Consider the following 12,530-nt stretch of genomic DNA (forward strand, 5'->3'; position numbering starts at 1 on the left):
TAAAAAAGAACAAGTCACCCTGGGAGCGGCACCCCCACTGTCTAGGCAGGAAGTTTGAAGCAAAGTGAGACCAAGAGATTTATCCAAACCTGGGGGCCGCCTGTTGTTTATGAATGCCAAAACACCCCACCCCTCCTTCCAGCACAGCACCCCAACTTTCCTTGGGGGACACCCTCTCGTGGTTTGGGCAGGACTCACCCCACCTCCCGGTTCAGCGCTGGGTATCCAATGTATTAGTCCGCTTGGGCCGCGTATTACAAATACTGTAGGCTCGTAGGCTTAAACAACTGACATTTATTTCTCCCAGTCTGGAGGCCAGAAGTCCAAGATCAAGGTCTGGCAGGGTCCAGCTTCCGGGGAGGGCTCTCTTCCCGGCCTGCAGATGGTCACCTTCAGGCTGTGTCCTCATAAAGACTTCCCTCGGTGCATGCGCATGGAGATCTCTCTCTCCCTCTTCTTCTAAGGACGCTTAGCGCCTGGGTTGCTCCTGGATCCTGCTGTAGGATCCCCTTGCCGGCTCCGCTAACATGAGACACCTTCTTTCTGTGCTGTGTTTCTGGTCTCCGAGCTGATGGCGACAGAGACTGGATCTGAGAGCAGGTCTGCTGAGCTCTGAGAGGCCCAACCCGGGACTTCCTGGGTGTAATCTCAGTGCTTAACCCAGGAGCATCCTCTGAGTCCTGATTCCCAGATGCCAGCTGGGTTCGACACATTTAATGCCTTCACCCTTGCTCTCCTTAACCGGCTGTGGGGGCAGGGAAGGTGCACTGGGAGTAAATAAATAATTACTTAAATCAATCCAGATAATTAAATACGCCCAGATTATTTCAGGGAGTGCTCCCTCTTATGAAATAAAGCAAGCTTCCCCTGACTGAGGTCCCAGTGTAGGTCCCCACAAAGGACACAGGCGAATTCCCAGCAGTTGAGGAAGGGACTTCCTGGTCCCCATCCCTCAGTCCTGCCCTCTGGCTTCTCTGGAGCTGGATGCCTGCGGTCAAGTCGCAGCTCTGTTAAAGCTGTGTCACCTCGGGCAAGTGGCTGAACTTGTCTGGGCCCAGTTTCCACATCGGAAAAATGGGGAAAATAACAGCATCCATTTCAGAGGACTGACATGAGGAGTGAGCGAATCTGTGTAACGTGGGGAGCACAGTCCTGGCACACTGTGAGTCCTGTATCACTATTCTTCTTCCCAAGGCTGGGTCCTCCTCATTCAGATCTCAGACCACGGTCCCCCAAAGGCAGCCTCCAGCTCCCACGGCAGCCCCACCTGCTCACTTCCTCAGACCACCTGTGTGTCTTCCTGAGCATTCTCTGCTATGGGATCCTTTCTGTTTGGTTTCCTCTTTTTAAAAAAGGCTGCAAGCTTTCCGAAGGGCAGAAACCTTGTCTGTTTTCTCGGCTGCTATTCCCCAGCACCGAGCTTCCTGCTCGGCACACAGTAGGCGCCCAGGAAGCAGTGGTTTGAGTCAAGGACTGCGGCACCCCGGCAGGGGCCTGCTTCGTCCCAAGGCCTGCCACGCCACCACCACCAGCCACCACGACTTGCTGGGGGGGCGGGGGAGCAGGCTCGGGGCGAGCTGTCTTCCCCTTCTTTCACCTTCCCAGCGTCACTTTATGGGCGCACAACTCCAGAACCTTCCCGGCCCAGGCCACCGCCCCACAATCAGGGCCTTCCCGGTTCTGCCTTCGGGGAGGGAGGATGGGGGTGGCCCGCGGAGGCCAGTTTCAAGCGCGTCCTGAAGTCCCTCCCGCCGCCCCGCGTCGCTTTAAGGCGGAGGCCCGGGAGGGGGCCGGCCCGCGCGCCGCTCCAGCCTTCGGCATTTCCTCCCCGCCAGCTGGCGCGGCCTCGCCTCCCCTCGGAAGAGGAAACTCCCGGCGCCCGAGTAACGGGAACCGGCGCGCAGGGGAGCGGCGGGCGACCCCGCGGGCCAGGAGAGCGGGCCAGGGTAGGAGGCGAGCCGGATCGGGCCAGCAGCTGGGCGCGGGCCGCGCGCCGGGGCGCCGGGCGGGGAGGGCCGCCGGGCAGGACACAGCGCGCGGCGGGCTAGGGCGCGGCCCCGGGCCCGGGAGGGCAGAGCGCGCCGCCGCTGCAAGGAACCCTTGAGCCGGGAGAGGAGGCCGAGCTGGAGGGCGGCTTCCCCCGGCCCTGCGAGGGGGGAGCCGCCGCGGAGGCGCAGGCGAGCGGGCCAGCGGGGCTGCCCGGGCGCTGCGCGCATGCCGGTCCGGGGGCGCCGCCGGGGCTCGCGCCCTGGGCTGCTCGGCCGCCGCGGCCCCAGGCGCCCGGCATGTCGGTGCACTATACCCTCAATCTGCGCGTCTTCTGGCCCCTGGTGACCGGCCTGTGCACCGCCCTCGTGTGCCTCTACCATGTCCTGCGGGGAAGCGGGGGCGCCCGGGCCGAGCCCCTCGACGGCGCCGACGGCGGCTTCCCGCTGCTCAAGGTGGCGATCCTGCTCCTCCTCGGCTACATCCTCCTGCGCTGTCGCCACGCTGTCCGGCAGCGCTTCCTGCCCGGGTCTCCGCGCCTGGGGAGGCACACCGCCTTCTCTCCGAGACACTTCCGAGAGCCGAGCCTCGCCATCTTGCTGGAGAGTTACTACGAGCATGAAGTGCGCCTGTCGCCGCACGTGCTGGGCCACAGCAAGGCGCACGTGAGCCGGATCGTGGGCGAGCTGGTGCGGGCTGGTCGCGCCCGAGGGTCCCCAGGTCCCATCCCCGGAGGAGCGCTGGCCCTGGCCTTCCGCGGAGACTTCATCCAGGTGGGCAGCGCCTACGAGCAGCATAAAATCCGCCGGCCCGACGGCTTCGACGTGCTGGTGCCGCTGCGCCTCCCGCCGCTGGTGGCGCTGGAGCCGCGGGGCCTGGGCGCCGAGCCCGGGCTGTCCCCAGGCTTCCACGGCTGCTTCGTGTGCGCACTCAAGGCGCCGCCGGGGGCCTCGGGGGCCCACTGGCTCCGGGACTGCAAACCCTTCGCCGACGGCTTTTGCGTGGACGTGCGTGGGCGGCGCCACCTCTCGGCCGCGCTGGTGCTGCGCTGGTTCCAGTCGCACCTGCAGCGCTCCCTGGCCACCGTGCGCTACAGCCTGGAGGAGCGTTGTCGCGTCAGCCTGACCCCGGGTGGCCTGGAACAGCCTCCCACCCTGCATATCCTACCCTGCCGCACCGATTACGGCTGCTGCCGCCTTTCCATGGCCGTGCGTCTCATCCCCGCCGTCCATTTGGGCGACAGTGTCTTCCTCGTGGCACCACCACCACCACCCTCGCCCTTCGGGCCCCTTTCGGAGCTCCCAGGAGGCCTGCGTGCCGAGGCACTGTGGGGCGTGAACACAGCGCGCCAGGAGCAGAAGCTGCTGAGCTGGCTGCAGGAACGGGCCCCTCCAGGTGCCTGCTACCTCAAGTGCCTGCAGTTACTTAAAGCTCTGCGCGACCTAGGCGCCCGTGGCCTGGACCCCATGGCTGCCACCCAGTGGGGACGCATCCTCTCCTCTTACGTGCTCAAGACAGCGCTGCTGGCGGTGCTGCTGTGCAAGGGGGCTGCCGCGCAAGGCTGGGACGAGGCGCACCTGGTTGAGCGCCTGGAAGAGTTGGTGCAGTTCCTTAGGGACTGCCTGCTGCGACGCCATACACTCTTCCACTGCGTCCTGGGCCCTGGCGGGGCGGCCGTGGAGGTGGGCCCACTGCCCAAGGTCCTGCGTGAAGCAGCCCCAGTTGACCTCCTGGCTGTTTTCGACAGGCACGCCCGGGAGCTCGCAGCGGCACGCTTGCTGTCCACGTGGCGAAGGCTGCCCCAGCTTCTCCGGGCCTATGGGGGTCCCCGCTACCTTGCCAGGTGCCCCCCACCAGGGAGTCAGCGTACCCAGGGGTTCCCTGAAGACGAACCGTAAACCGTGACAGCGCCCCCACCTGGCCTAATGTCCTAAAGCTTCTCCCACCAGGTGGGGGTGGGGATGGCAATGAAGCCAGTTGAAAGCAAGGAAGATAAACTGCAGGTGTTGGAAAATTAAGAAGATGGTATTTGGTGCTTAAATGGCACCCTGGCTCCACAATTCAATATAGTTATGGCGTCTTCTTCACGCCCACCAGGGGGGTCCTGGGCAGGCTACAGAAAAACAGCCAAGGGCAGCAGCTAGGAGTTGGTCCAAATGTTGGTTTGTGTAGAATGATTCTGGATTCTGCTTTTAGGGAAGTCCAGTAAAGGAAGCAAGAACTAGCTGCAGAGAAAGTGCCCCATGTCGGTTTTTAAGACACAGATCTCGCTGGCCCCAAATCTGAAGAAGGGAATGTGTTTTCAGGTAACTTCTTGCAAGGTCCTGGGTTCCTGACGGTCTTTACAAAAATCTGAATCTTAATCTACAACTGGAATTGAAGTTCTATTCTGGGGGCGAATGATCTGAGAAACACAGTTTCCATTATTCAAATTAACATTAATTCACTGGAGTCGTTGGAATTTTTAAATGGTGCAATCACGGGGGTTTGACAGGTCCCCGAAGAATTAAATCACATGTGTGGAGAGGCAGTCAAGAGTCAGTTAGAGAAACTTCCAGAGCAGATAGCACCTTGTTTTGACCAATTCTTTTGTATTGTGATAATTGCTAGTGCCAAATGTTGCATCTGAAAGGGAGTCTGGGTACATTTCCTATTAGGAAATGTGCAGTGAAAAATAGGCTGGCTTAACATCCCCGCAGGCGCACGCCGGGCCGTGTACCAGTCAACGCCCGTTCATTGAGCACCTCCTGTGAGCCAGGCGCAGCGCAGAGCAGCAGTAGATACCTAAGACAACACTGGTGAGGGCCTAAAACATGTCGGGTCTGGAGAAAGATGTGTTTCAGTCTTTGCCAATCAAGGGGTCTCGCCAGGGCTGGCTGTGGCTGGAGACAGAAACCCTTTTTGTTTTAAGGCTTTTTAGCAAACTCCTTCGCATGGAGATTTCTTTCTGAGTTGAAGGAGATAATGGAAAGGAGCTACTGCTGCTGTGCCTAGCATGTCGTTGGCTCTCTCAGTCAATGCTCAGTGATGGTTAGTTTTTCTCCCATTGCCCAAGCGGCCTGCAAGTGGTCCTCAGGCCAGCTTTGAGGAGCGGTTGATTTGGCACAGGACTTGCAAAGCATTTCACTTAGAGTTCAGCGGCTTGGGCTCTGTGCCTGAAGATCAGTTACTCCCCGATCGAGGGAGATGGCCCTTGGCAGCGGTCTGCTCTTTTTTCTCTTTGGGCATAAATATGACCAGGTTGGGTGTATTTAGCACCTGGAAGGAGCCCATCCTGAAATCCACTCCTTGTCCTCCCAAATTTCTAACAGCCCTCCTTTGCATCAGTTGACTTAAAACTCAGTTTAGGTTTATAAAGGTCCACCATCTGCTGGCCTAATAGAAAATGCAGCCATCCCAGTGTTATCCTTCAGAAATTTTTTTTTTTTTTTTTTTTTTTTTTTTGGTGAGGAAGATGGGCCCTGAGCTAGTATCTGTGCCAATCCTCCTCTATTTTGTATGTGGGATGTCACCACAGCAGGGCTTGATGAGCGGTATGTAGATCTGCTCCTGGGATCTGAACTCCCAAACCCTGGGCTGCAGAAGTGGGGCATCCGAACTTAACCACTCCGCCACCAGGCCAGCCCCTGGGATTTTTGTCTTTCTTAATAAAGACATGCACTTCCTTAGGCTCTTAAAGGTAAAACTTGGAAGACGGAAGTAGCCACCTGAATAGGGCCATTGTTTCATTTCTGAGCTCTTTAGAGGGAACTCTTCCAACCCTTTTTAGGGGACCAACTTGGCCACTGCAGGAAATCACTGTAAATAAACGATTTCTAGAGAATCCTTCTCATTGGGGCTGCAAAGACTTTTTCTACCCCTCGCAACCTTGGACTGTAAGAAACAGTTGCAAATGTCATACTGTCTCTTTGAGGTTGTTTTGGGGCCAGTTCCCCTGGATACCACAAAGGTCGCTCTAAGCTTTGCAGGTCAGTGAGGTCATAGGTACTGCTTTTAGCAAAGGATTAGTCTAGCAGCTTCCTGCAAAGACAGAAACTGCACAGTGTTTTTAAAAATTACCTTTTAAAATAAATGCCACAACTAAGTAGTCTTTATATATATATATATACATATTTATAATGTTTTCATGCTCAGCCACAATTTCTCCTGTAGTCCTTAATTCTCCTGGATCAGGGGAGTTAAAAGCTAAGTGTTCCAGATATTTCTAGCCGAGTTGATAGGTTCCTTCTCTTTTGTATCTTACTAGCATTTTCAAGTTTAAATCTGGTAACATACTGTTCTTGTAGTTTTTTTTGTTTTGTATTTCTTTCAGGTTAATTACCCAAAGCCTCATCCATCCTCAAGATTTTTAAATTTTATTATTATTTTTTAAAGTAACGGGGCATTGTGTTTGTGAGTTTTTAAAATATTCATGTTTTATTTAAATGCCATGCTGAGCAATTGTTCTCTGTCCATGGTAACCAAATCAGAGCTTTCGATCAATTTTGATCAATGTTTAATAATCCCAGACATGTACTGTGTACAAATGCAATAATAGGGCTTATTAGCCAGGTGTGATGGTTGCCCGAGGCACTTAATTACACTCACTTCTGTGTTTTATTAGGGCTCCGTCATGTCCTTGATCTGAAACGTACACATTTTTGGTGTGTACTTGGTACTGGAGATTCATATATGCAAATATTCTCATACAAGAAGGTTCAAAATTGATCATGTTAAAAAAAAAAAAAGATTAATTGTCCAGCCAGTGTCCAAAGGATATGTGTTGGCGGACAGGACTCAGCCATTTTGCCACGAGACACCCTTCGGGGTCTGACCAGTCCTAGGAGCCATCCTGGAATGCTGGAGGGGCTGGGAGAAGGGGTTATTTCTTTGCAAAATGAAACTGAAGCTGAGAGAAGGGAGAATTCAAGCGAACCAAGAGAAAGCGGAAGAATTCAGGAAGAAGGACTTAAGATGGAAGTGAAAGGAAGAGATGGGGAGAAGGGGAGACGGGTTGGAAATCATGTGAGGGTGTGAGAGAGGTTTGGGTGAGGAAACACACTTTTAGGTATGTGCTATTCTAAACCAGGGGTCGCAAACTCAGCAGCCTGCAGAAGCAAGTTAGGAAGATAAATAAGGGAAGCGGGGTGGGGGGGTAGTGGAGACTACGCCCTTTATAAGGGGCGGCCGTCACGGCTCAGCTCCATGCAGGGAAAAATGGGTAGAGAGGGGCTGGAAATCATGATTTTTTTTTTAAAAAGTGAAACTTCCTTATTTTTAAACAGAATAACTTAAAACTGTCCAAAACACCATGTGGGCCAAAGAAAACATTTGGTTGAGCCTGGGGGCCACCAGTTTGCGACCCCTGCCTTACACAGTTAACCCCCCAAGTATGGATAAGGTTCTGTTTATCATTATGGGTATGATGTTATACTTCGTTGGGGGTGTGATATTTCAAGTCTATCTCTCAGAGCTAAGCTTTATTATAGAAACAAACCAAAAAAAATTAACACGGCCACAGATAACACTTAACTCGCAATTCCCAGAAGGACCCGGGATCCTGGAGCCTCTTTTCGAGTCAGATCCTCTGCTGGGGGCCGGTTCTTGGCATTTCCTGAGTGAGTCAAGGCCAAACCCCTTGGTTCTGTCGGAGCTTTCAGATGAGTAATCAGGAAGGATTGCAGAATAACTTGTTTCTTTTTTATTTGCATTTTATTCTTATTTTTAAATTAATTATTAGGTTTTTGATGGTATCCTAGCCTGTGGCTTGGCAATGATGGTTGGTGGCCGTAAACACCAGAAAAACAATGCTGGGTCTTCCGGCCAAGCTCCTTAGGCTTGTCACCCTTCCCACTGCCGAGAAGACTGTTCTGATCAGAGGTCTCTATCGCTTTCTGACTCGGTGGCTCCCACTGAAATTGACATCCCCGCATTCTGAAGGCATTAACCGAAAATACTCCCAAAGCATCTCTTCGAACCTCATGGAGTAAGTCCCTTTTTCTGTAAAATGTGGCTTTCAACCTTGAGGATGAAGACTTATGCTTATCCACGTGGAGGAAGGCTGTTACCTCCCTCCCAGGGGTGGGGGGAAATGAGCCTCCTTAACATTTCCAGTGTCCCCTCCAGAGGGAAAAAGAAGTTCAGTGTTATCATCTTGGCATTTGTTAATTTTTTTAAAAAATCACATGTGTTACTTAGACACTACTGTTTATGTTTTTATACCTACATAGCACATGATTTGGTGGGGATAAAGCAAGTATAAATTGGGGAGGGAGAAAGATATATGCCATCTTCTATACAGAGAGAACAGACCAAAACGTGCAGCTAAATGATAGCTGGTCTGGTTTTTGAAATATCAGATATGCAGGAATATTTTTAGCACCTTTTGCTTTAAAAAAAAAAAGTGCCTTGATTCAGTCACTTGACTTTAAAACATTCCTCTTATTTTATTGTTATTTTTCATGTGTATTCTGACCCCAAATGGCGTGTTAGGACGCAGTCTGTCGGCTGCAGCCATAGCATATTTTGTTCCAATAACAGAGACCAAAGAGTTGATCAGATATAATTCAGCTGCTACAGTTGTGTGATTAAAAAGCGTTTTAATCGCCAAATTTCCGTGGCCCAAACAGTCGAGGCCTGAGATTTGTTTTCTATTTCAGGTTGGAGTAAATTTGCACTTTTAATCATATGGGTCATTGGGGGGCCTTGTTCTTTTTATACTTTGCTTTGTCAATAAAGGAACTTATAGAAACCTCTGGACTGAACGTCAGATTCGGGGAGGGCTCTCACACTAGCTTCTGATTCCTTACAGCAGCCTCACCTGCTTTCAGCGGCTGGGTGTATGGGGGTGTTTGCCCGGGCAGCAAAGCTGGGATCTTGTTTGTACAGAAATGGCCCTTTGCAAGGATGGGAAAGGATGCCAGGTCATAGTTCTCTAGGCTTGCAGCTTGGGGTCCTGCCTTCGAATCTTCTTTTTTCTTGCCTGGAACCTTCTGCCCCTGCCCCTCCTCTCTGCTCCCCCCCTCCACCCCACTCCCGGCGCCCACACCCCCCTCAACACAATTCAAGTCCTGGCCTGTGGCTAATTTACAGCTCAAAAATTGTGCCCAGAAATCTCTTAGGCCCTCGGGCCCTCTGCAAATGGTAAACATTTGCTAATATAAGAAACCATCAGGCTTAGCGGGAGATGAAGCTCCGAGACTCTGCAGGACTCTGTGAAGAAGCGGTGGGGCTGGGTGGAAGTTTAGGTAAAGCTGGGGCCACAGGCTGATTCCACAGTAGTTGTGCAGGATGCCTGCGTGCGGGAAGGTGGGGCGTGTGCTTCCTTTAGTTTTCAACAAGTAGTTATAGAGTGGCTACTGTCCCTGGGCATTGAGGACACATGCAGTGATGACCAAGACAGATGTGGTCTCTGTCTCTCATGAGCTCACAAACTGCTATGAGAGGGAGTTAGAGAAGCCGTTTCCATATAGTGTGGTGGGTGCTAAGTGGGGGAAGGGTTACGGAAGCACAGAAGAGGGGCGCCTCATTCAGTCCAGGGGTTTCAAGGAGGGCTGCTTGGAAGGAGTGACTTCTAAGTGGACATCCAAATATAGGTAGGAATTCACTAGGTGAAGGGAGTTGGGCGGGAGAAGAATGCATCAGGCACAGAGGTGAGAGGAGCATTTCAATTTAGCTGGAAAGGTTGGGGTGAGGGGAAGAGGCTTCAGGGGCAAAGGATGAGCGGGGACGGGTAGGAAGGCACCAGGACACCAGGAGTCTTGAAGCCAGAGCTCTTGAAACTGGAGTGTGCAGATCACCTGGGCGGCTTGTTAGAATGCAAGTTCTGATTCAGCAGGTCCGGCTGGCCCCTGAGATGCTGCTTTTTCTAACCGGCTCCCAGGGGATGGTGAGGTTGCTGCTCCAGGGGCCACCCTTGGATCGCAAGGTTGTAAACCATGCTGAAAGTCTGGACTGATCTGCAAGACACTGGCGAACCACTTTAGGCGAGACATGGCAGGGTCGCGCGTGAGTCTGGTTCACTCTGCCTGCAAGGTGGGGAACGGGTTAGACAGAGGTTGGCAATTTACTTATTTTTGTAAATCAAGTTTTATGGCAGCACAGCCACGCCCGTTCATTTACATACTGTCTCGGGCTGCTTTCACCATATCTTGGCAGAGTTGAGTAATTGCCACCCAAAACTGAAATTATTTACTCTCTAGCCCTTTACAGAAAAAGTTGGCCGGAAGTCATCAGGTGCTGCAGTGGTCCTGGCCTGGGCAGGGGGCCTGAGGTGGGGACAGAGACGCAAGTTGCTCTGGAGACAGAACAATGTCATGGTCACTTATGGCCAGTGCTTTAATGCCAAGAGACCCGTCTTCCAGTCTTGCATCCCGCACTCTTCATCTGTGTGTCTCTCTGAACCTCAATTCCCTCATCTGTAAAATGGGATTACTAATAGAACCTCCCTCACAGGGGCCATTGAGGATTAAGTGAGATTGTGTCTGCAAAAGTGCTGGACCCACTTTGAGCGCCCGGTGAGCATCAGAGTAGAAGTAACGATTAGATTGGAATTGTCGTGGAGTCTGAGTCTCCAGCCTCTTCCTCTGCTCCTTTGGCTGCTCATTCTTCCTTCACTGCACAGTGTGTCCCTTTGGTCCACCGAACATCTCTCTGCTACCCAGACTTTGTTCATCTCTTTCCTCGATGCCCATGGCGTTGCCCTCTATGAAAGCTCTTCCTCTGGGGACTATGGTAGACTGATTACAAAAATCGCCCCTGTTCTCCAAACCTTCCTATACCTATGCCCATTGCAAAGTCACTTTGCAGTCTCTCCTATCAAGAAGGGAGCCTTTTCACCTACCCCTGGAAACTGGAATGGCTTTGTGACTTTCTTTAGTCAATAGAACGTGGCAGAAGGGACTTCGTGCTAATTCCTGGCCTAAGCCTCAAGGGGTCTTGTCTGCTTCTGATTGTTCTCTTGGAAGCCTGCTGCCACCATGTGAACAACTAGCCTGCTGAGGACGAGAGCTCACGTGGCCCTGTCACCAGAGCTGATAGCTAGCCACGTGTGAGATATATAAACAAGGCCATCCCAGACCAGCCCCAATGACCCCTTCTCCCCCTCAACCAACCCAACAACAGACTAATTGAAATGCTTGAGCGAGCCCAGCCAGGACCAGCCAAGTCGGGTCCAGATCAGCAGAACCCCGCCACTGGTCCGTAGTCTCTGAGCAACAATAGACACTTACTGTTTCAGGCCACTAGTTAGGGGTAGTTTCTTGCTCAGCATCAGCTAACTGATTTGGAAGCTTGAAGTCTGGCATACAAGGACACCACTGGCGTAAACACAGGCAGCCCTCGACTTCTGTCCATTTGACTTTCGAACAGCCAGACTCTGAATCAAGGGCTTGGCTGACACCCCGAACCACCCTCCCCACAGTGAATCCAGGTTTCCTCGTCGGCTGAGGCACCGTGGGATCTGGCCTCCCATTCAATGGTTGAGTTGTGGCAGTGTCGCCATCTGTGTGGGGTATGTTGACACAGCTGTGTGACTGTGTTCCTGCATTTGCCCTTATCTCATAAAAACAAACGGAAGCTGGGAAAACGAAAGTGCTGATTCAGGTGACGAAGTGCCATGGGTCTCCAAGGTAATACAAAGAAGATACTGATTCGGGGTGCCCAAGGTGGCTAAGGTTCGGCTTCCGTCAGGTGCCGGCTGGTAGCAAGCTGGTGGGCGGTGTGTTCACTTGTAAAGGAAAAGAACCACAACAGTGATGAAGGGCATGGAGGAAACCGTATCACTTAGGAACACACTTAGCCACAACTTACGAAAACCTAACCTGGAGTGGCTTAAACAAATAGGGGCTTATTTTTCTTCATCAGCCACAAACCTGGAGGGAGGCAGCCAGCAGTTCAGGGAGGAATCAGGGACCCAGGCATTTTTTTGCTCTCATTCTGGCATTTTCACTTTTATCCTCATGCTTGTCATGCCAAGATCCCACAATGGCTACTCCAGGCATGGAGAAGAGAGAATGGTTTAAGGAATGCGGTAGACATCCTCTGATCTCTCATTGGTCGGAACGGTGTCACATGACCACTCCCAGCTGCAGGGAAGCTGGGAAAGAGAGCCTGGTACATGGCGTACGGAGCAGCCCTGAGCCAAATAGGAAGGAAAAATGGATATTCGCGGGTCCATAAGATTCTGCCGCAGAAATGCTAGAAACAAATAGTAGAAGATTGTGTCAAAGAAGTGAGAAGTAATTAGGGAATTTATACTTCCTTAATTACAAAATTTATACTTCCCTGAGTTCTAGCATATAGTAAATGCTCCGTAAATGTTTACATTCAAGTCCCGGCTCCGCCATTCACTGGCTGTAATCTTTTGGGCAAGTTTGTTAACTCATTTGAACATCAGTTTCCTCATTTGCAAAATGGGGGTAATAATACCTCCTTTTATAGGCTTGTTGGGAGAATCCAAGGTAATGCATGTGAAATTGAGAAGTGCCATCCACATGTTAGCTGTGGTCTCTTAGGATTGTGCCCCAGCATCTTTGGAACAACAGGAAGGTGAATCCATATCTTAA

General features: G+C 52.2%; 1 protein-coding gene across 1 annotated transcript; it reads left to right on the forward strand.

Annotated features, from left to right (window-relative positions):
* Positions 1–280: 280 nt before the first annotated feature.
* On the forward strand, positions 281–8,716 carry ITPRIPL2 (ITPRIP like 2). The gene has a single exon (XM_008512447.2). It carries the CDS (start codon positions 2,286–2,288, stop codon positions 3,882–3,884), a length of 1,599 nt encoding a protein of 532 aa, XP_008510669.2. The 5' UTR covers positions 281–2,285; the 3' UTR covers positions 3,885–8,716.
* The last annotated feature ends 3,814 nt before the right edge of the window (positions 8,717–12,530 follow it).

This window comes from Equus przewalskii, chromosome 12, assembly GCF_037783145.1.
Source record: "Equus przewalskii isolate Varuska chromosome 12, EquPr2, whole genome shotgun sequence".
Classification (NCBI taxonomy): domain Eukaryota; kingdom Metazoa; phylum Chordata; class Mammalia; order Perissodactyla; family Equidae; genus Equus; species Equus przewalskii.